We start from the raw sequence: 24,892 nt of genomic DNA, 5'->3' as shown, positions 1-24,892 counted from the left end.
TAAAATATATAATATATAGATGAGACATATGTATATAATATATACTGTATATATGTGCATAAATATATGTATATGCTAGACACAAAGTATATACATGTATGTTTTTCTACATAATTATCCATCTAAAATAATTCTTAAATGATTACATGACTATTTTAAAGAAGATGTGAGATTTGGGGGTGAGGAATTTGAGGAGAATGATTAAAAACTCACTAATTTTGCCTTTTATACCACCTCCTTTCCCACTGTAACTTCCTTTTTGCCGTGATATCATTTTGGCAAGTGAGCAAAGATACTTCATCCTGAGCAGTTACCACTCCCTATGAGTAATTCTGTTTGACTCATGCTAGTTTAGACAAAAAAAAAAAACATGTTGGAGAAACACACGATGATCCTTGTAACTATTCAAACAGTATCTTTAACCCCAAAAGCCCCCCTGCATAAACAAAAACAAAAAACATTTCTCTCAACACCCTTGCTCAGCTTAGGTGTCGAGAGGAAGAACATTCTAGAATTGAAAGTTGTTGCTGAATGACTCTACGTGTTAAACATAGTAATATTCTCCATGCTATGATGCACAGATCCAGGTCTGACCTCTTCTTGTGGTTTGCTGCAGGTACTCAGCGTGCCAATGCCCGGGCTCCAGCCCCTTACAAGCGAGATTTTGAAGCCAAACTAAGGAACTTTTACAGGAAGTTAGAAACAAAAGGATATGGACAAGGCCCAGGGAAATTAAAGTAAGTTGAAGTAATACCACCTACGTGGTCTTTTTTTTATTGCTATTATTAATTTTTTTGCCAGTCTTGGGACTTGAACTCAGGGCCTAGGCACTGTCCTTGGACACATTTTTTTCTCCAGCTTTTTCTGTAGTTCCAGGGAATCAAACCCAGGTCCTTATGCATGCTAGACGAGCACACTACCAATAGGCCCAGTACCTGGTCTCTTTTAGGGGGCACAGTAATTTTGGCATTTGTAAACAATATCATAAAACATAAATTAAGCCAAGTTAATGTTTTTAATCAGGCCATGGAGACACTACCATTTGCTGTGTAAAAAAATGTAGGAAAAATGTAAAGCAGGCTCTTTTTTTTTCCCCTCATAAACAGTAATGTCTCCGTTGGCTTATCCGATATTCATGAGATGCAGAAATATCTGCATATCTTACATTGCATGATAGTGGTTCCTGAGCTGAACAGAGTGCAGAAGTGATAATCAGCTTTCTTTCATCTGGGAAACAAACTTCACTTGCCCTGTCACATTTCACCAGTGTGGCCGCTACCTTCTTCCCTCTGCTTCCCTCCCTTCTTCCCCTTTTCTCCTCCTTTGCTCTCTTCCCTACTCTTCTCTCCTTTTCTCTCTTCCTCCTCTTATTAATCTTCCTTCTTCTTCTGCCTGCCCTTCTTCCGTTTGGTTTGTTTGCTTTGAGACAGTCTCACAATGAAGCCAGGCTGGCCCAGATCTGCCTGTATGGCCCAAGCTAGAGACAACTCATCATCCTCCAGACAACTTCCCTGGTGCTAGAATTACAGGAGTACCATCAACACACCCTGATTGGGTAGCTGCTGCAGCTGCCGCTGTCTCTTCCTCCTCCTCGTCCTCCTCCTCCTCCCCTTCTTCTTCTTCTTCTTCTTCTTCTTCTTCTTCTTCTTCTTCTTCTTCTTCTTCTTCTTCTTCTTCTTCTTCTCCTTCTCCTTCTCCTTCTCCTTCTCCTTCTCCTTCTCCTTCCTCCTCCTCCTCCTCCTTCTTCTTCCTCCTCCTCCTCCTCCTCCTCCTCCTCCTCCTCCTCCTCCTCCTCCTCCTCCTCCTCCTCCTCCACTGGGAATCTCAAAGCATTATCATCTTGTTTGTCTTGATTTGCTTTCATTTCTTATGTACCTCACTCCTCTTGATCCTGACCTTTGTCTCATGGCTCTACTGGATGGAGTAGGACAGAGAAGAGAGACTTCCTGTAACCCTTTGATTGCCAGAGGCAGGGGCCAACCCAACTGCAGTTCTGTGTTTACCACCCCATGCACAGGAAGGCGCTCTCAGTTAAAGTCTGTTGCTCTCCAAGCATATCAGCCTGTGCCCAGCTCCACACCTGTCTTAGCATGCCTGTCTTACACCTAAGAAAGGACTGAGTGATCCAGCAGAATGCGTTCAGCTTCCTTATCATCCCTTGTCATTACTACTTACATTAAGGGGAAATTGTTGGCTGTGAAAGGATGACTTTAATTGTCATTATCACAAGCTGAGTAATTGGCCACACACATCATTCACTTTTATGTCCCCTTTAGGGGATCTCAACATTCATTTAATTTAAAATGTAAATGAAGGCAAACTGTGAACTCCTGTGCTTTGTTGGACACAGACATTTCTCCCTCTGCAACCCCTCTCCTTCTACGGTTCTCACCGTCTTCTCTCTTGACATTTAGTCATTGAATTCCTTGTCTAGGTGCACTAAGGCTTAAAGCATGACCTCACAGGTTTGTTCTTCCTTTAGTAAGGAAGGTGTGTGTATGTGATGTGTTTTGGGGTGTGTGTGTGTGTGTGTGTGTGTATTGTGCTGTGGTCATTTTCCTTTTATTATGAAGGATCTGGCCACCACTCAGAGAGGGCTTTGGGGGTGTTTTTCAGTTCATAGGCCATCGAGTTGCACCTGACTGTCTTTTGCAAATGCTGTTAAGAGCTGAAGGCAAAAGTGTAACTTTATCACAGACCGCAATGACATTAAGTAACTTCATCTCTCACTTAGTTATCTGTGGTCAATAGAAATTAAATGGTAGGTGCCAAATTCTAGAAACACAAGGATTTCTAATTAATTAACCTGTGCTCTTTCAAATTATCTCTATGGACAGGCTTATTATTCGAAGAGATCATTTGCTGGAAGACGCTTTTAATCAGATTATGGGCTATTCTCGAAAAGACCTGCAGAGAAATAAACTGTACGTCACCTTCGTCGGGGAGGAAGGGTGAGTAGAAAAGGGAAGTAGCCTCTGGCTACAGGCTGTGACTGTGGGGCGGATGTTTCTTCATGAAGCTGTGGTTGCCTGAAACAGGAAACTCTTCTGGCAGGAAATGTTATTCTCATACTCTGAAGCATTCTGCCTTCTTAAAGAAGATTCCTCTGGGTTTCAAGTCATAAAAATTCTTTGGTTTAAAAGCTTGAAGCTACAGGTCCTTTTTGAGAGCAGAAGACCAGTTTGGTTTCTTCTCTCTACATCTATTTTTTCTCCTAAAGGGAAGAAGATAAAATGTCAAGGAGAAGAAAATGAGGAATTGCATTTTTTTTTTTACAATCTAGGATCTTGTTTTCTGCCTTAGATTTCTAAGTAGACATTGTTTCACACGTTAAAATAAGTTCAGTTTCAGAATCACAACTTTGAATCCTGTTGTTCTATCAGGAAGTTCCCATGGCAATTACTGTGGGGCCTTTGCTCTTGATTCTCCACCTCCAGCTTTGTTTTGTTTTGTTTTTTCATTCCTGGGGAGGACAGCACACCTATCAGTCTAACTCCCGACCAAAAACAAACCTGGCCAGCCTACATAACTCTTCCCTGAGTATGCTCATCTAGATAAAGGTTAACTAAGGAAGGGCTGAGCACTCCCACTCTGAGTCTTCTGTACTAGACACAACAGTTGTTATCCGTCAGACTGACAGCTGTCATCCCTCTCAGAACTCTCCCTCCACATTTCAGTCTCAGCCCCTGCTTTGTAACCTGTGGGCACTACATGGAGTTTTCAGAAATACCATATAGTTATCTAAATTCTGGTGGTGGTGTATTTAATTCTGTTCCTTTGGATCATGTAATGGCCACCTGTCAGTTGTGCCTAGAAATAAAAAAGCTGTGGAATCCCAGCAGTAATATCCAGTACATTTACTATTTAGTACGTGGCTGGTGAAATGGGAGACTTGAAAGTCTAAAATAATTTGGGTTGTTCTAATGGAAACAGAGAATAGCAAAACCAGGACTCAAATCCATGCTTTCCTTTCCTTTTTTTTTTCTTTCATCTTGCACTCACAGGTACTAGAATATAAGCAAAGTAAAACCCTTGAACTTAAATCTACCTGAATATTTTTCCTAACTTTTTACCAGCCCAGCTAATATCCTAAAGTTTGTCAGAAGCTTACCTGAGACATGGGCCTTTCCTTGTTGACTGTCATAACCAGATTTCTAGCTTGTGTTACCTTAAAGGTGCAGGTGCACAGTTGCAAATGAAGGCAGATGCTGTTAAGCCTTTTCACAGGTATGCATGCGATCCCAAGTATTTCCTCACAAAACCAGTCTGGTTTGGATGAGAATATATTTTCCTCTCTCCAAACTCCAGCTGCCTTCCTTCATTCTTAGTCTATAGCTTTTTTATTCCCCTCTGAGACATACCTCATTATCTCCACACACCCTTGCATTCCTGGGCTCAAGCCATCACCCCGCTTCAGCAGACTCAATTGCTGGGAACAACAGGCATGTACCATTCCTCGCTCAGACAAGGTTTCATTTGTATCTCAGAGATACAGAAAAGAGTTTTTGGAAACACCAAAACTTATGTGAAAATCAAACAGTATTTTTCAGGTGGGGTCATCCTAAAATGGTCTTTCACGGTGTGGATTTATGACATCAGTTCCTAGGAGGAGGCGCAGGCCAAACACAGGTGAATTCCCCTGTGTTTGATTACCACTCATATCCACCACTCTATCGACCTGACTACTTCCTGTGACACCAGAGGAAAAGCAAGGGTGTGTGGTGTGATCTTTGTTATCAAGAAAACTCGTTTAACCTGCTCCCTTTGCTGATGGCTTATTGAAATAACGATTTCTGGACTCAGGGTTTAATCGTTATCACTTACATAAACATAATATATGTAATATATTTATATGTGTATGTAATTCATATAAACTTTATTTTGCTTTGAGGCACCTAGATTTGTAAACTGTTTTTGCAAGGGCAAAACAGTACTTTGCAAAAACAGGAATCTCAAAAATCTTAAAGCTACAGAAAATTAAGGAGTTCTTTAAGCCTTTGCCTCCATTTCAAATACATCAACTTGGTATCACATTGAAAGTTCATGACATAATCTTTGTGGATTATAATAAATGCTCAAAGCCAGAGCCAACTCCATTTTTTGTTGCTATTGAACTATAAAAATGAGACTTTTCTGTTATTTTTCCTTCTTCAATCTCAATTCTCTCAATAAATATCCTTTGTAAGGTTCCTAGGAGAAATGGTTGATTCTAGGACTGGACAAGAGTTGTGTAAGAAGAAACCTGCAGTGTCTCATCATTTCTGTCAGAGACCCTCATAAAGCCATGTGTCTGTGGGGGTGTGGGAGAAAGGCAAGAGAGCCGAGTCCCTGGAGGCCAAAGCTGAAGCAATTGGAAGAACAAAATAAGCTAGTAAAGAAGTATTGAATTCAAACCCAAAGTATAAAATTGATTGACCATGCAAATAAATGAGGAAGAACAGGAAAATCTCCTATGCAGACTATTTCTAAATAATTGCACATAGTGACTTTCTTCCAAATAGTAAAGCATAAAAACAAGGGAGAAAAGTTGAGAGCAAGGAAATCTGAAAAGCACTATCTCAGTCATAAGTCACATTGATACATCTTTCTTATGGTCTGATAAGAGTGCTACTTATGTCTGTGGTCTTCTTTGCCAAAGCCCAAAATCTCATTCCAGCCATGAGAAAAGCACCTGATAAATCTTAGCTGAGGACCATTACAGAAGAAATGTTATCGGCACTCTAAAATTGTCATGAGTAGCCCAAACCAGAAAAGTCTGAGAAACTACAAAAATCAAGAGGAGGCATGATAATTAAGTATAATGTCATTCCTGGATAGAACAGAAAAGAGAAAACTGGATAAAGTATGTTCTTAGTTATTAAAATATCAACATTGGCTCATTGATGTTATTGGTTTTATCCTACGTTATATGCTAATCTCAGAAACATCAAGTCTTGTAAAAGAGTTGTTACAAGGCAGCTAAGCTTGATGGGTACAACAGCTCCATGTCTCAAGTCTACTTCCTCCAGGATTGGATTTAGGGAGTTTGTGGAATAAAGAAACAGGCCACAAATCCTATACCTGTGCAGGTGTAAGTGACTTCAAGGTAATGACTTCAGCTGGTTTCAGGTAGACAAGAGTGGCCTCTGGTAGACATGGTGGCTCATGCCTGTAATCCTAGCTACTTAGGAGGCTCAGATCTGAGGATTAAGATTCAAAGCCAGACTGGGCACTAAGTCTGTGAGACTATTATCACCAATTAACCATGAGAAAACTAGAAGTGGTGCTGTGGTTCAATTGGTAGAGTGATAGCCTTGAGCTGAAGAGCTCAAAGAAGGTGCCCAGGCCCCATGACCTACAAATAATAATAATGATAACTTAGGAGACTGTACCTATTTCAGAGGTGTTTATTACAGCAGTTAGTGGGAATCTATTGCTTAGTTACCTGGCTTGTAAAACTGGTCATGAAAAAAAAGTAACTCAAAGCAAGTGAAGCCCCGGGGTATTCTCTGATTTTCCATCCATTTCAGTTATCACAGGTATATTATGGTAATGCCAGCTATTACCAAGAGAGGAACTGCATCTAGAGTACACAAGAACTGTGGAGGATGTTTGCAATTTTTCTGTAAATCTATCCTACAAGAACTAGTTCAGTAAATACAACATGGAGTCAAGATCTGGGGAGATTTAGGAAGTTCTTTTACAGATGACTTTTCTCACTGTCTTGTTTAATGAGCCACCGGCTCTGTGCTAATTTCTGGTTGTGTATACACCTTTGTTATTACTTGAGGTCAGTAGTGTAAAAAGTTCAACGTGTTAATTCTGTGGAAAGCCCAAATAGCAGAGATATTGGCATTTAGAGTTGAGTTATCTATTTTGCAGTTCTTATTGACTGCAGTAAAATCATCTCAATGACTTTATTTTATACATGTCACGCTAACCGTCATTATTTACAACAGATTAACTGAAGTATAGAGAAAAGAGGATTTTCTATTAAGGGAAACACATTTGCCTGCTCCTCCAAAGTGGTATGAATTTGAAGCTTTGTAGAAACTTCCAGTCTGTTTTAAGCTGTCTTCTTTGTACAGACCTGAAGCACAATATATAAATCATCTCTGAAATAAAAGTAAAGGGCAATAATGGGAAAACTTACTCAAAAATCTTATAAGGTGATTACAAATTCCACATGAGAGAGAACTGATTCCAGGACAGTAGAGATGCCCATTCTCAATTATAAAAAAATACAAAAGTAATCCTATAGCTTATAACTGAAAATACATTTAATTGATAGCTATTATTTCTCATTAAAATAATTCTGTCATACTTAGGGTCTTTTTTTTCCTAAAAGTTTTGTCACTAGTTTTTTTTTTCTTTTTTGCCAGTCCTGGGGCTTGAACTCAGGACCTGAGCACTGTCCTTGAGCTTTCTGAAGGCTAGCTTGAGCTTTCTGAAGCCAAAGCATCACTTCCAGTTTTTTCTGTATATGTGCTACCAAGAAATCACACCAGGGCCTCGTGGATGCTAATCAAGCACTCTACCACTAGGACACATTCCCAGGCCCTAGTTTCTAAACACTATCTTTCCACAAATGTTTAATTTAGTTTGAGCTGGGAGTTTGTTCTACTCATTAAATTTCCACCCCCCTTAATTTGGTTGTGTTACCTCGCCCAGTCAGGCAGGGAGGGGAGGTCAACAGTGGCAAACCTTAAACCTGGTTTAAGGTTATAGGAAGTAGCATGCATGGGTTACCCACTTCTCGTCTGCCCAGAAGTTGCTTCTCTAGGGAGAACAATGAAATACCATCTAGTCCTCCCATGTGTTACTGTTTTTCTTAATAATAAATAAGTCCTGGCTATTGGAGCTCAGGTGATGTCAGAAGTAGAATACTGTGCTCTGCTAAGGTATCCTGGGCCTTTAATTTCTTAGTATTCAAAACAGTAAAGAAAGAGTATCCTGGATAAAGAGAGGATGTTTACACTGGGATTATTCCGCCTCTTTTATTTTCATGGCCAGCTCTGTAAAAGGCACCTTTATTGAAGTAAGAATGAGTTCATTATGCATGCCATACCACCAATAGGACATCAGACATGTGTCTCACAGATCACATTTAGGCTAGGGAGGAGATGTGCATAAATCATTTCAGTTTGAGGGCTTAGTAACTTTCCGCAATCCCTATATTAAGCTCTCCTTGGACAAGCAAATGAAAATAACTTGAGAAGGTGAGACCTGCAACCATTCTCCTCACTCTTGCTTATGTAATATTCAGCAGGCCCTACGAACTATGGGTCCCTCTTTGTGTAAAGCTGAGAGTTAAACTAAGGACATGACTTGTTCACCTCCAAAAGAGACATTCACAAGATAACTTGAAACCCCCAGACCTTGCTGAATGCTGCTATATATCTAGCTAGACTTTGACTAAGTCTAAGCCAAACTTTGTTTATCATACCAAAATTCTGAACTCGCCTAGCCAGCCCAGCAACTAAGATGGTGCTGCTATAAATAGTCTGTGGGTGAATCAGAAGGTGCTTAGACCATGCGTGTCTGAACAGACTTAGAGGAAATGATGGTGTGACTTCCTGAGGCCATCAAATTATGTTCTATTCACGTTCTTCGGTTTCAGTTGTTCTTAGTTGAAAAAAGCTGAGCATGGGAGGATATAATTCACTATTTTAACATCTATCAGGTGCTGCTAATACCCTGGTTGGTATGCCAGCCCAGACACAGGATGACATGTAATGTGCTTCATCAGCACTTAGGCCCAGAAATCCAACAGACAGCTGCGTATTCTGAAATGCCCAGATGCAGCTGTTGGGTAGCTGTACACCCATTGTCCAGACTTCTCTATATTTCCATGCCAAGCCTTTAGCTGTGGGACCAGCCTAACTGGCTAAACAGGAATGTAACAAATGATCTCTCTGATATGAGTCATATTAACTATTTATATGGAAGAAGTTGCTAAGGCATTACAAAACTGCATGTCCCATTGTCCTTGCTGGGGCATGTTTTATTGAATTGACTAGACTTAGATACAAATTGTAACCTAGAGCCTTCTCTCAGAACTATAGTTCTGAATTTTGTATTTTAATCAAATCGGAGTTTAATGTCTCGGCTTCAGAATGAGTCCATTCATGCTTCTAGAGTTTAAAAAAAAGCAGAACTCCTCTGCCCAATTAAAGGTACTCTTCCTTCTAGAAGAGCTTTGTTCTCACTTGGGGTTTGGATGAATTTTCCTTTTCAGTTTAACTCTTCGTGGAACATTTTCAGCTCTTATATATTTAAAGGAACCAACCAGTAAGGATCTTTATTATTTTAACAAATATTAACATATTAGAATGTATTTCATAGTGAAATAGCTTCATAACTCACTCATTTGATTTTTGACAATGTTCATAAATAGAATTATCTTTTAGGGATTGGCATAAACTGTTTATGTCACTGAATCAGTATACCACTTCATTATAAATGTGTTCCAGTTTATTCACTCTGCTGCATGTCAAATGATGGGTATAAATAAAATTGATTTTGCTAAGAGATCCATTATTGATTTAACAATGTATCTTTGAGCCACTATGGTGTATCAAACTTGAAATACCAAAATAAGTAAAGCATGGTGCCTGTGTCAGTATGGCTGTTGTCTAGTATGTGTAAGTAGGGGAGGCAGTCATAAATAGATTATTATAATCCACTCTAGTAAGTGCATGCAGTCTTATTAAGGTATTCAAAAGTTAAAGCCTTTTAAAATTTTTTGTCAGTTTTGTGGCTTGAACTCAGGGCCTGAGCTCTCCCACTTTGAGCCACAGCTCCACTTATAGTTTGGGGGTGGTTAGTTAGAGGTGAGTGTTTCACGGATTTTTCTGCCCTGGCTGGCATTCAACCACAATCCTCAGATCTCAGCCTTCTGAATAGCTAGGATTATAGGAGTGAGCCACCAGAACCGGGCTGGATTCATTTCTTATTTGCCATCTGCTTCAGCTGTCTGTGACACTCATGTAGCTTAATTATGAATAGAGGCTTCAGTAGAGGCTGGACCAGAGCATAATGATGTTCTTGGGTATCTCATGATCAATCATTGTGGCCTTTCTTTGAGATTGCACACACACCAGGATATTCTAGCCATTGATATTTCCTTGAAAGATCTTCACTAATAAAAGATTTATAGTAAGCCAGATATTTTAGTAGACTGGCATTTCCCTCCTACTGTCTTCCTTTCATAACAGCAGTTGGCAAAGTTTTTCTCTAAAGGATCGAATAGTAAGTATGTTTAGGCTTTGACTGCTGAGCATTTTGGGTGGTACCTACCCAGCTCTGCCATTGTAGCAGGAAGGCAGCAGGAGAACACATAAACAAATGGGCACAGCTAGGTTACAAAAGCAAAGGGTGAGGCAGGTTTGGCCCGCAGGCCATATAATTTTAGAAGCAATATTGTGTTAAGCTTGACAAACAGCTGAAATTAATTAGCTGACAGCTCAGCCTAGATGGAGCACTAAACATTGAAGCTGGGATAAGGATGCTTGTCTCAAGGCTTTGTTCCTCTACAGCTGCTTTCTTTGCAGCAAAATCAGTGATTCCCTCTGGCCTTTCATTTTTTCCTCTATAATGAAAGGATTGGGCGAAATGACTTCTATGATGCCCCTGACCGTTGACACTCTCTCCTTTTGAGCAGACACGGGGAACCGTGTCTTAGCAAGGTGAAATTAGTAAGGAAAAGTGCCAAGTCCAGTGCTCATTTCTTTTTCTTTGACTGTGGACAGTCAGCCAGGACGGAGAGTGCTAGATTAAGACAGTGAGGATGAAATGCTTGGGCCTTTGCTCATGACTAGCTCCTCATGAGTCAACAAAGCAAAATGGTTGCCCCAGAAAACTGGATAATTTTTTTCTTGGTATTTAGAATTCGACTGCCATTTATTTTATTTGTAATCTCATCCTGTACACCCAGTCTACCTCATGATGTAAAAGGGTAATTTTTTTGAGTATGTGTGTGCTGATCCTGGGGCCTTGAATTTAGAGCCTGGGTGCTGTCCCTGAGCCTTGGTTTTTGCTCAAGACTAGTTCTCTACCATTTGAGTCACAATTCCACTTCCAGCTTTTTGATAGTTGGTTGGAGATAAGAGTCTCACAGACTTTCTTGCCTTGGCTGGCTTCGAATCATGATCTCCAGGTTTCAGTCTCCTGAGTAGGATTATAGAGTAAATCCTAGCAGTCTTCTAGGATTACAGGAACAAGCCACTAGCACCAGGCATAAGAGGGTAATTTTAACCTGCATTTATAGAGGGAGACAAGTGTCTAAGCTCCCTCCTAAGCTCTATCTTCCTAAGAATCAGCTTTACATGCTCCAGAGTGTCCAGAGAGTTCTTACCCTCACTTTCTAAGAAGATTTGAGGAGGGAAAGGGGAGAGGGGGAAAGAATTAAAGATGCAAAAACAGCTAAACCTAGAGATCCTGTTAAACGTGATTTTTTTTTAATGTTCTCTTTTTAAGATCTAGATGAGTACCATGACTATTACTGGAGTGTGAGCACACACACACACACACACACACACACACACACACACACATACATATATTTAGAAATAGAGAAAGAGGGAGAAAAGGAAGGAAGGAGGGAGGGAGGGAGGGAAGGAGTAAGGAAGGAAGGAAGGAATGAAGGAAGGAAGGAAGGAAGGAAAGACTCTGACATATAAAAAGTGTTCAAGTTGAAAGAAGTATTTCACTGTTCTTGGTGGCATCAGAAGTCAAAAGTAGGACAATGGGAGGAGGCCACAAGAGGCCATATGAGAGGCCTCATATGCTTCCTGTACCAGGGAGGGGCAGGGTACTGTTTTGAGAGGCCCCAGACATGCTGAGGACTGTCCCCAGCACCTCATCCCATGGACCATCTGTTAGCCCACTACATTCAAATCCTCCACAGAACAGGCCAACCACATCATCTTAAGACCAGGGCAGCCTTGAGCAGCTGCTAGCTAGACGTGTTTCTGCCAGCACAGGTTTCCTGTCACTGCTGTGTGGGTGTGAGCTTACTGACTCCACTGGTGATGTGTGAAATAATTTTACTACAGAGAGTAACCATTTTACTTGAACATTTATGAACTTCTTTTCATGGCTATTAAATAATACAGACATAACAGATCAAAAGGATAGGCTAAATAAACAAATTTACATTGAAAAAAAGAAAGCTGATTCCACAAAAAGATATTAAATAATAGGATGCCTATTTAGAGGCAGCAGTTGAGAAAGTAATGCACTGTCTGTTGAAGTTGGACGTATGTAAACTGGGTTGGACTCGCATGGCAAACATATAATAGCCATCGTTATTTTGTTTGCCTGGTATCTCAACTCTCTCCTTTAGGTAGGATAAAATCTTTTTTCTATATTACTTGGTCCCATTGCTAGAACAAACTCAGATGATGTCTCACTTATTTAAAAAAAACTCAGTAAGTCCCACAGAATAAATATTTTCATAATCCTGCCATATACCCTCAATCCTACGACTGGTTTTATAGTCTGCTTCAGTCTTCCTTATCTTTGAATTTGTGAGCATGTTTTTTTTGTTTTTGTCATAGAATAGATGTCTTCTATAGTTTTTTAGATTTAATATATGAATTGCTTTGATTACAGACTCTCTTTGCTGCCATGTTTTTGTTGTTCTTAGCATTATATTGGCTGCTTCAAACCTACCATCATCTTTTTTCTTCCCAATCACTTTGAGCATGGTGTCGTACGTTTAGAGAAGGTGTATTCCACATACCTTTCTTAGGAAGGTTTATGCACCCTTATTTCTCTTCACCCTAAATTTTATAAAAGCTTCCTTATTGGCTCCTTTTCTCCATAGCCTTGCTTCTAATAGTTAAAAGATTTGTATGTGTATGTATGTGAGTACATATTATTATATTATTAACATTTTTCCTTCATTATAAATTGTTTTATATGGAGCTCAGTTTTGGCCATGTTCCATGCAAATGTCTGTTTCACTGTTTTAGGTGAAGGAATTGTGAAACCATGAGTTTTTTCAGTTTATTTTGGACAGGCTTGATATATAATGAGCATTTTATAAAAAAGTTGAGTTCAGAAAATGTAGTTCCGATATCTAATAAAAACATAAAAGCTGATTACTTTTTATATGGATACTTTTTACAGGTTGGATTACAGTGGGCCTTCCAGAGAGTTTTTCTTCTTGGTATCCAGAGAACTCTTTAACCCTTATTATGGCTTATTTGAATATTCAGCCAATGACACATACACAGTACAAATAAGTCCTATGTCTGCTTTTGTAGACAATCACCATGAATGGTAAGTAGGTTTTTACTCAGTAGTTTTGCCCAGTTGATTTCCTGCTGTATTAAGTTTTATGTTGGAACCCACATATCTTTCAAGAGTTTTTTTTCCTTGAACAAAATCATATTATCAGTTATCTATCTTCTTTGACTCTTATTTTTCTTATCAAGATATCCCATATCCAGATACTCCCCAAACTTAGGTATAGGCTATATTACATAAGTAAGTTGTATAGAATTCCAGTACTGATATTGGATTCCAATATTGATGTTAGGCCCCCCGAGAGACCCCTAAACCCCTCTCCTAGGAATCATGCCTTTCTCTAATAGCACCTTAGTTGTGGTTGACACTGAGGGCTAAGAGAAGCTGCTGGAGTTCTGGCATAATGGAAAAGTGGGATTTTTAGTGGCCAGTCTCAGCTGGTAGTTCCTGGATCAATGGTTGGTGCAGGGTGAGGGTAGCCATAAGCAGTGTCTAAGCTCCCTCCATTTGAGGTATATAACCAACAGTTGTTTCTTTCCTAATTTCTTATACAGAATCAAAGAAGACTGAGTCAGAATTCCTTTCTGAGGATACTAAGTCTTTGCTTTTTCCTAATGTCCTTGCATCTTTTTTTTAGGTCCCTGCATTTGTAGATTTTAAATACTTACATAATCCCCATTCACTTGGGTCTGTTCAATTTCACTAACAGCAACAAAGGAAGAACATGAGCAGGACTGATGGAAAAAAGCTTCTTTGAGTCAGGAGGTTATTGTTGATGTGTGGAGGGCATTAACTATTAATACTTGCTCTTCAAATTCACTTCCCTCTAGTTACAAGCTGGAGTCTCCTAAGCCTGTTTATTACAGTTGTGCTAACACACGTCGTTATAAAGAGAAACCTAGTGCTGTCCAATAATGTCCAAAAGATTGTCTGAAACTAAAACTACAAATATTCTGAATCCCAGGATTAGCTACGAATTTGTACACTTGTGATTCAAAGAAACAAGTGTACATGTCAGGCAGCCAGTCAGGCCTAACACTACTTGTATTAGACAAGAATGGATTTCTGATTTTGCTTGTTTTTTTTCCTCTTGCTGTCCTGGGATAGCATCTCAGGCCTTGCATACGATAGGCAAGCTTCTCTCCAGGAAGCTACAGCCTATCCTGTAGTCAAGAGATGTATATAAGAAAATTTCCAAATTGATTCAGAATAGTTGAGTTTCAAAATTTTGGAGAACAGAATTCCCCTTGAGAAAAGTCCCCCAAATGTCCATCATGATCATTATCATCAGTGGTCAAGTTTGAGAGATCATTGATAAGAACTTTCTTGATCTGAAGTTGTGTTTTTCCTGTAGATAATTGCCATTGCATTCATATTAGAGCAATCCAGATAATCCAGCTAATATTCATGTGCACCAACTAGAAGTGAGCAGCATTTACTTTCTCTGATCTCATATCTCTTGGAAATGATATTGGGGAAATTTCAGTGAAATGCAAACGAGGGATTCAGATGGTAATTTCTAGGGTGTTACATGGTGATATTATTGACTAAACATAAAGGTGGCATCTGTGAAACAGATTTCTTCAACAAGGAGCTCTAAATGAATGGCTAATGAAAACAGCCCACATTGTCACAGACCTTGGAGGCAATTCCTCTTGGACAAACTCAGATGATCAGGATTGTAACACGTTCTGGGAAGCAAATAGAACTATTTAGAAACGGCTGTGTGACCTGCTGGCTATTTCATGTTTTCCTTCCTAGGTTCCGGTTCAGCGGGAGGATCCTTGGCCTTGCACTAATTCACCAGTACTTGTTGGATGCCTTCTTCACAAGGCCCTTTTACAAGGCACTTCTGAGAATGTAAGCATAGTTTTGTGCTTATGTAATTAGCCTGTAAAAATGCAGTATTTACTGTCTGGAGAAGAGTCTTCTATCAAAATCATTGTATAGCTGTTCAGTCTATTAAATCTATAGTTAATAAACTAAATAATGGTTTCAGTTTCAGAAACAAATGCAATTTCAGACATGGTTAATGTGGTTTTCTTGCTTCGGGACTTTTATTCCTCTCTAGTCACCCAAATCTTTGTTTCATTTTCATCTAAATATTTTCATTTATTGCAATGGCTGGGTCTTTAAAATGATTGTACTTCAAATACAGCACTGGAATTCTTGTGGCATTAGTGCAATAGAATACTTGTGGATTCGCCTTGGTGACTCACAGCCCCCTGTTCCTTTTGAAATTTGTTTTTATGTTTTGCTTTGCGCAAGCCTTCAAATACTTGGTCAAATTTTCATTCTCCTTTGTTTGGACTCTGCTTGGATAATGTTTATGACTGGTAGACAATGCCGTCGTGTTTTTGAGATCTCCTTGTATGTAATACAATAATTTATGATGGCAGAAACTCACTGCACTTGGCTTTTATATTATCATTATAAAAGATTGAAAGAGCATACCATTGCTTTTCCTGTAATTAGCATATGGTCATTTACAGCTCTCTGTGAGGTCTGAGTTCAAACTCACAATGAAACAGAACTGAATCATGATTCAAGACCATCAGAATTATGACATGAGTTTATTTGCCTATTTTAGATACCCTTTCTTAATCTCTTTCCAGTAAAACTATTTAGTATTTGCTAATTTTTGCCTTCTAAAAATTCTTTGATTTACTAATTATTGCCTTGCAAATAATTCTCAGATTTATCCTCTTATCTCCACTCTTGATAGCCTTACCCTAACTATAATACTTACTTTAGCCTGATTACTAAAGTGGTCTCTTAATTGGTCTCCTTCTCATTTCAAATAACTGTGTTGTGACTTCCTGGAGCTCTGAATCACCAAGCTCCTCAGTATGGCACTGAAGACATACATAGCTACTTTCTGGGTCTTGTTCCCTGAAAATTATGCGATGTCCCATAGTGTTGGATTTTTCTCATTTCTCCTCCTTCTTTCTCTTATTTTACTTTTAACTTCCTTCCCTTTTATCTCTCTAACTTTTAATCATCACATAAGGCTTAATTTAGCCATCATCTACTGTAAAAGGTTTTCCCTGAATTTCCAGGCCAAAGCATCTGTCTCATGCTGTCTCTGAGAGCTCTCCTCTTTTTTTTTTTTTATTAAATTGTATACTATCATACATTTTTCTTAATGCATGAATTTTAAGCACCATCTTCCGTTTGATCATCTTCTGTTGACTTACCTCCTTACGATTTCAAATGAGACCTTGATCTGCTAAGAGCAAACAACAACATCAAGTTTATCAAGTAGCTATTAAGATATTAGGCACATTATTTGATGTCTAATTAATGTTTTGAATGAACAAAAGAAAATGGCCCTTGAAATTGAGCTGAGGGGAGGGAAATTTCAAAATAACTGTAGCAAATCTATTACCTACTTTCTACAACACAGCTTAAAATATCACCTTCATGTTATGCATATCCTGCCTCCGTATTGGAAAAAAAAAAGGAAGAGAGGGGGCCGGGAGTTTGGCCTAGTGGTTAAAGTGCTTGCCTAGCATGCATGAAGACCCGGGTTCGATTCCTCGGTACCACATACATAGAAAAAAAAAGCCGGAAGTGGTGCTGAGGCTCAAGTGGTAGAGCTCTAGCCTTGAGAAAGTCCAAGGACAGTGCTCAGGCCCTGAGCTCAAGCCCAGGACTGGCAAAAAAAAAAAAAAAAAGGAGGAGAAATATAGGAAGTCATTACAATTTTAGAGAGATTCTTTTGTTTGCTGTTTTCAGAGACACAAAATAAGGACCATGAAGAAAAAGGGGCTGTGGTGAATATGAGTTATAGAATCTTACCTTTTAAAAAGGGACAAAAAATTGAACACAAATTAAAGGATAGAAATGTTTGTAAAAATTCAAGTTAGGAGAGCAGTATTTTAAAATATTATAATATAGCCCAAAGAATACTGTGTCCCAGTTGTCGCCTTAGTTTAGTTCTGGATGTGGCACTGAAGATGCAGGACTGGATAGATGGCTACCTCTTTTCTCACACATCCAGATCGGTACATAACAAAGGACAGACAAATTGCTTCTTGTGGCATTGAATGTACCCAAGGTATAAACATGCATACCTAATTTCTGAGTTTTTTCACTGGCTTGATTAGTGAGTCTGCCTAAGAACATTCCAGAAATCACTGCCTTAATCTCTGACCTTGTTCTTCCCATTAACACTGGGATTTTGCTAAACAGCCATTCTGTATTTGTTTCAGTCTGTGTGACCTGAGTGATCTGGAGTACCTTGATGAAGAATTCCATCAAAGCCTTCAGTGGATGAAAGACAATGATATCCATGACATCCTCGACCTCACGTTCACTGTGAATGAAGAAGTTTTTGGGCAGGTCTGTGTAGGGGGACACCTGATTTCTCAGTGTGGTAGCTGAAGGCTATTGGTTGGTGAGAAGTTAATTCCATGACTAAGCTCAGACGCTTGTTTAGTTGTGGCTTGTTGGGCACTTTAAACCTAGAATTACACTAATGTCAGTGACAAAGGTTTGTTTATTCCTCGTGCCAATTACAGATTAAGATATTTTCATTTGCTTATTATAATCGGTAAGTGAAAATATTATAAAACTTTTTTTGTTGTCAACTAAATTATCCACAAAAGGCCAGAGAGCTGGTACCCCAGGTCATAATCCCTGCTTCTGGGGAAACTGGGAATGGGGGAATTGTAAACAGACTTGGCAGAAAAGTTCTCAAGACTTTATCTCAAAAATAACCAGCAAAAACCTGGGAGTTTGGCCTAATGATAGCATGGTAGCATGCACAAAGACCCGGATTCGATTCCTCAGTACCACATATATAGAAAAAAGCCACAAGTGGTGCTGTAGCTCAAGTGGTAGAGCTCTAGCCTTGAGAAAGCCCAAGGACAGTGCTCAGGCCCTGAGCCCAAGGCAAGGACTGGCAATAAATAAATAAATAAATAACTGGCAAAAACCAGATGGAAGTGAGGCTCAAATGAGCGAGTCCTGCTGAGCAAATGCAAGACTCTGAGTTCAAGCTTCAGTATAGCCAGATAATTCAATAAATAATTGAATAAAGAAACAAGTAAATTAATAAAGTTGAAAAATCCACCAGACAATGAGACTATATCTTAATGAGACTATATTTTAATAGTCTATGCTGTTCTGGAGCTCAATATTAAACTATTCAATTGTTCTATGTAAAGCTCTCATTTACATTTAAGCACTAAAATTTGTTTTGAAACTGAGAAAATGTAAACAGTAGTTTGGAGTAGGCTTAAACACATTTGGCTTTATTTTAAATTTGTGGAAGGTAGGTTAATATTTTTCCTTCAGAAATGATGTCTTCATTCTTACATTAGCATTTGGCTTATTTTCTGATTTCCTGTGTTTTGAAGAATAAGTATAAGATGTGTTTGGGTGCCAATTCTGTTTCCTGAAGTAATCTTTTCTATTGACTTTCTGACAATTCTGAATTTGAGAGAAATTGGTGGAAATGGGTTTTGTCAAACATTCAGATAGCAGGGGCCTAATTACTGGAGCCAATTCATTTATATTAAAACAAACCATATTTTGTTGGCATTTAAAATCCAACTACAAAGCCTTGCAACGTTTTTTGCTCACTGATGCTTTCAAACACCAGCTCAGTGTTCAGCAAAAGTGTGCAAAAGGCACACCTACCTTCCACTCATTGATAGCAACGTGTACCACCAAGTATATGGCTCCCTGGCCAGTTCTTCTGTTTTTTAATCCCAGATTACTGAACGAGAATTGAAGCCAGGAGGTGCCAATATCCCGGTGACAGAGAAGAACAAGAAGGAGTACATCGAGAGGATGGTGAAGTGGAGGATCGAGAGAGGTGTGGTCCAGCAAACGGAGAGCTTAGTGCGAGGCTTCTATGAGGTACTCACCAGCAGCAGTCCTCCCGCAGGCCTGCTGGGAAGCCATGATCCACACTTCACCCTGCTGTGCCTTCCATGTCACCAGTGTCCCCTGCTTCTCTTTTGCTATTTTTACTATTGCTTTCTTTGTTGAAGAAGGCCAGTGTTTTCCCTAGCTATACCTTAAGAGCACACACTTAAAGGCTCGTTACTCGAGATGACTGAAATCGATATGCCAGCCTGATTACAAGTCGCATGTAATGTTTGACTGCCTACTAACAACCATCAGGTCATTATTCTTATTCATGCTTTGATATGGATAATCAAATCTCATGGCTGATTAGTGAAACGGACCTTATGTGTGGGTCATAAGGCGATGTTATACGCATTACATGTGACTTTTTTTCTGTGAGAGCATTAGACCTTTTTCAAAAGAGAAACCACGAACTAGAATTTTCAGCCAATTATGGTCAATTATGAAATTAAAATCCTCCCATGTTCCTTCTAACCAGACCTAACCCTGCTAAGCTTTTGAGACTAGATGAGATTGGACATGTTTAATGTAATATGGCAATAAATGGAACTGGGGCAAATCTTATCAACATTCTAGCAAAGATGGGAGTGTGTGTGTGAGGGGGTAGGAGACACATATTTGCAGAAAGGATGTACAATTTTCTTATATGAGGTACAATTATATTAGTCCCCCAATCCCTTGTACTTTAATTTTCTGGAGAGACTTAATGAAAGCTCAAGAGCCATGCACTGTACTGTTTTTTCTTTTCTTCACAGGTTGTAGACGCCAGGCTGGTATCTGTTTTTGATGCCAGAGAACTGGAACTGGTCATCGCAGGCACAGCAGAAATAGACCTCAGTGACTGGAGAAGCAACACAGAGTATAGAGGAGGTGACATTTTATTTATTTATAAGATAACATGGTTTTTAAGTTTCATTCAGTTAAAGAGAAGTGTGGGTCATCATGCTGGTCCAAACACAAGACAGACAAAAGCATTCTAATCATCAGATGGATGCAGTCTCCCTTGAGACTTGGGCAAGATATATTCCACTTTTCTCCCCAGTCACCTCATCAGCCAAAACAGGGAAAGCCTGCCCCATCCGAGGAGGTCATAACTCTTAATTGTCTACGAGGAAATGTGATCATCAAGACACTAAGTAATTATTTTACAGTGTTTTTAGTGGAGCAGCAGGGAGCAGACATACACTTGCTCAGACTCCACCTGTTCCTATTTTCATTCTAACTCTTCACCAGGGACATGCCTTGAGCTTGCTAAACCACATAGACTTTTCTGTGATTTAGAGAACTATCCATTTTAACTCATTCAGAGACAAGGTTCTCAAAATTCAGCAAGTCTGGCAGATCCCTTCGAAATTCAAACATTTTATGATTAAAGTGGAAAGCTTTGGAGGTAGATTTCTATACAGGCCAGTATAAATTTATAATTAGTAATCAACACCAAAGCTATTGAATGAAACATTATTGACAAAACTGGAAATTGTGGATGGCCTGGAGTTAGTGGATGGCCAGGAGTTAATGTTCTTCCCAAGAATTTCAAGCAAAAAAGAGCATGTTTTCTAGAATTTGTGGCAGTGTTAGAAAATCTTTAGAAATTAATCACCAAGTATTATTTTCCAGGTTTAGGGTTTGTTGTCGTTTACTTTATTAACATCTAATGAATCAGCAGTAATTGTAAACTTGGGTAGTGCAATATATATTTTATTTCCTGAAATATTAATTACAAAATAAATCAAGAGTTGACCGGTTCTCCAATTATCTGAAAGTTAAAACAGATTAAAAGCAAGAACAGTTGTCTAAATTTGGAGTACAAGAAACGGTAGCATTTTCTGAATTGTTTTGGGGTTTACCTGGGTCTGGCTCTTCTAGCTCTTCCTGGCTGCTCTGGGCTCCTTGCTTGCCCTTTTCACTCATAAATACTCCACTCATGGGTGCTTCCATTGCTGCTCTTTCTGAAGTCCAGTTGCTGAAATAAGTTTTACAGTTGGCCTCATTTGTGATCTATTTGTGGCTTTGGTAATTATAATGTTGCTAACATATAGCTGATCAAACTCTACCTATTCCATTTTCCATTTAATACTCAGGTTTCTTGTACTCCAAACTTATAAAGCTGTTTTTTTAATCTATTTCAACTTACAAATAATTGGAGAAGTGGTTTGTTTGCAAAATACATAACTTGTATCTTACTGTAAATAGTATGTCATCATTCCATCTCCTCAGGAAAATCCTAATAGAAATGCTTTTAATCAGACCAGTCATTTATCTGTACTGTATCTCACCAATCAAGGACCTATTTCTATGGTTACTGTTAATCTTACCAAGTGAGCATCCAGGGGAGCAGAAAAGGGAAATTACTCAGCTGCCATGTTTACTAGTTCAATTGTTGGCACTGAATGTAGAACCAGCCAGTCTGCCACTTGCCATGTGTTCAACCAGCAGCTGTCCAGAAAAGCTGGAGCACAAGCAGCATAGACAAAGTAGGGACAGACTGATTCATAAGATAAGAAAATAAAGACCCTATGGACTTATTTCACAGATGAAAACATTAATTGCTCAGAAACAAAAAGTCTTTACTAAAGATTGGACATGGACCTTGTGCATCAATCATACCCAAACTAATTTTGTTTGCACTTTACTTGGATTTCTTTCTTCTCCAAATAAGTCTAAACATCACTGGTAAAATGCACACAATAAAGTAAGATTCCCCCCAAATCCTACATCTATGAGAACCTGTGAGAAAATGTTTTGGGGTGTTCATTTAATTCTGGTCCAGAATTAAAGTCACTGCCATGCACATAAAATATGACTGTGAATTGATTTGAATCATTAATTGTACCTTAAATCTTTGTCAGCTTTCTTTCTGAAGTTAATTATTTTTCACTGAAAAATAGATTCCACACCACTGCTTTAACCCACCTGTGAGATGATTCTTTTGACATTCTGCTAGATTATACCAAAGTATGGAATAAAAGTCAGTCTTGGTTGATGATTAGTGAAGATTTGTTAGTTGAATGAATTGTTACTTTCCTGTGTTTATTAATCAGCATGAGATTAATTTGGCTTGGAACCATGAATATGATATGGTGATTAATGGCTCTACCATTCTTTGCTATTTGACTCTCAAGCTTTGTGTAGCATTCAGCCTTAGTACTTAATACTTCCTATTTCTTATAGGAGTGACTGGAAGAGCTCATTTCTAGGGACAGCAATATTTTTCAGAGATAGGAGAGCTGAAATAATGCATTTGTTGTTCTTCCCATTTAATGGTGACTAAATAAAAATCAAACTCTTGGTTTCGTTTTATATTTCCTTCTTTAGCCTTTGCTACCTCTGTAATTATTCTTACAGTGCTGTTTCTTAGTCTTAAGTTATACACTATCTTTAAGAAAACTAAAATGCTGCCAGTCTGAGAGAGTGGCCTTTTGCCGTGTTTCTTGATGGGCAAAGATAGAAGAATGAAAGTTACATGGACTTTTCTGATTGGTTTAATAGGTTACCATGACAATCATATTGTAATTCGGTGGTTCTGGGCAGCAGTAGAAAGATTCAACAATGAACAACGGCTAAGGTTGTTACAGGTAAGATGACATTAGGTAATGTCCTTAACATGATTGTATAAATAGTGTTGAAAGTGTGTATTTTTGATAGTCACAAAGTATTATCAACAATCGCTATGCATTCTCCATAATACATACATTTTTATGTTCATGAATTTTTATGTATGTATTTGGAATGTTCCACTTCCATACTGCTCTGACTGCATCCCAAGCAACGGCCATTACTGGAAAACACCCAGGCCAACCCAAGGCATTTTATGAGTATAAGGAAGTGCCTGTCCCAGTCCAAAACACCCAGGTGTCCTTCAGGGAAAGGCCCTGGGACCCTGCAGCCAGCACCTCTAGTAACAGAAAGATGTGACGTTCCATCCCTATGAGAATCAAGTTAATTTTAGTTTTCTTGATTTTTCTTAACTTTCCCTCAACTTTTAAGACAGTTTTAAGTGAATTCATGCAGTTCCTCTGTTCCTTGATTTAAAAAAAAATGTTTTCCTCCACCTAACTTTCTGCAGTGATATGCAAGAACATTGAGAAATTTTTTCCTTCCTCCCCCCTTTTTCCCTCTTCTTTCCTTCTTTCTCCTTCCTTCTTTCCTTCCTCTCCCCACTTTCTCTTTCTTCCTCTTTCTCTTCCTTCCTTCCTTTTTTCTTTCTTTCTTTTCTCTTTCCCTTCCCTCCCTTTCCTGTTTTTTTTCTTTGCCATTCAGTTATCCAGGGAAATTGTTGGTTGGTAGTGGCAGAAGTATCAGAGTTGAAGAAGTCTCAGGCAATGCTTAGAAGTTGACTGCATCTTGGCTTCGTTGGATTAAAGATCTGAACCCTGAATTTTCAAACTTAGTAAATCTCTTTTTAATTTGCTTCAAGTTGATATGGAACTGATGCTAAGTAGACTTAACTGATATACCTACCTAGTCAGTTTTCATGGGGACTAGATCAGCATTTGTGATAGTCAACTGCACCTGTAATTTACTTCTAAAACTCCCACCACAGCCCCTTCCTCTTCATAATACACTGTCCTTCCCTGTGTTCTCAGTCACAATCTCACGTCGTGATTGTTCCATGCCTATAACGCTTTGTTCTCCAAACTTCTACCTGCCCCCCTCTACACAGTAATAATGTGATGTCTTTGCTGGCTGCAGTCTCTGTTCTATCATCCCTCTATCTATCTATCTATCTGTCTGTCTGTCTGTCTGTCTGTCTATCTATCTATCTATTTATCTATCATCTTTATCTAGTTGTACAAAGGCGTTTAAATCTGACATATTAATTCCCTTCCTTTTTTGGCAGTTTGTTACAGGCACATCCAGCATTCCTTACGAAGGATTTGCTTCTCTTCGAGGAAGTAATGGGCCAAGAAGATTCTGTGTAGAAAAATGGGGAAAAATCACTGCTCTCCCCAGGTAAGATAGAAAATCACGGTGCTTTATTGCTACTTCAGGGTTCTAGGACCACCCTTAGATTTTATGCATTTGGATAGATAGATAGATAGATAGATAGATGATAGATAGATAGATAGATAGATAGATAGATGATAGATAGATAGATAGATAGATAGATAGATAGATAGATAGATAGATAGATAGGGTAGAGTAAAATAGGTTTCTGTTTTCATCAAAAGTTTGGAAGAAAATTTTTACACTGAATATCTTCTGGGTTAATTTCCTAAATAAAGATTACTCTGGTCATCCTTACAATATATTCATCTGTACCTAAAATACAGATGCCAATAGAAGCAAAGCAGTTACCAGTATCGGTTAAGTACCACTGGTCCTCATATTTCTGGCAACATCCTAACAGCTGGCTGAAGTGCTAAAACTTCATATTAATTACTATTTAGAATTACTATTGCTATTGTGGTGGCTAAGGATTTTATATCTTAGTTTACATGGTACATGTAACTATTTGTTGATGCTTTTTTAAAAAAAGATTCCTGAGGGTGAATGTACTTCCTTTATCACTATTTTTCAAGTAAAAAGGATCTCACATCTCCTTTAATCTTACTAGTAATTAAACTGCAACCTGGAAAAGCCAAAGTATCAACTTAAGTTTCTTTCTGTAAAGGTGACTTTGAGAAACTTGTTACAGTAGCTATATAAGGTGATCATAGAGAGCATGATAGATGTAAAAACAACTTTGAGAAATCTTTCAAAGCTTCCTTACCAATCACAAGACTCTAACTCTTGAGAATTACATTTTAGCAGATGCTATAAAGTGGGGGAAGGGCAC

General features: G+C 38.7%; 1 protein-coding gene across 1 annotated transcript in view; it reads left to right on the top strand.

Annotated features, from left to right (window-relative positions):
• Hecw2 (HECT, C2 and WW domain containing E3 ubiquitin protein ligase 2) overlaps positions 1-24,892 on the top strand; it is a 199,355-nt gene that overhangs the window by 158,746 nt on the left and 15,717 nt on the right. Inside the window, exons 19-27 of the mRNA XM_090354523.1 lie at positions 617-737; positions 2,838-2,951; positions 13,114-13,266; positions 14,995-15,093; positions 17,448-17,577; positions 18,955-19,101; positions 19,869-19,983; positions 22,603-22,688; positions 23,954-24,066. Coding sequence (XP_090210649.1) covers positions 617-737; positions 2,838-2,951; positions 13,114-13,266; positions 14,995-15,093; positions 17,448-17,577; positions 18,955-19,101; positions 19,869-19,983; positions 22,603-22,688; positions 23,954-24,066 — 1,078 coding nt within the window. The remainder of the gene's footprint in view (positions 1-616; positions 738-2,837; positions 2,952-13,113; positions 13,267-14,994; positions 15,094-17,447; positions 17,578-18,954; positions 19,102-19,868; positions 19,984-22,602; positions 22,689-23,953; positions 24,067-24,892) is intronic.

Source organism: Megascapheus bottae, chromosome 21 (assembly GCF_031878675.1).
Source record: "Megascapheus bottae isolate mThoBot1 chromosome 21, mThoBot2.hap1, whole genome shotgun sequence".
Classification (NCBI taxonomy): domain Eukaryota; kingdom Metazoa; phylum Chordata; class Mammalia; order Rodentia; family Geomyidae; genus Megascapheus; species Megascapheus bottae.
The sequence above is the reverse complement of the archived record's forward strand: the minus strand, read 5'-3'. Positions and strand labels throughout refer to the sequence as shown.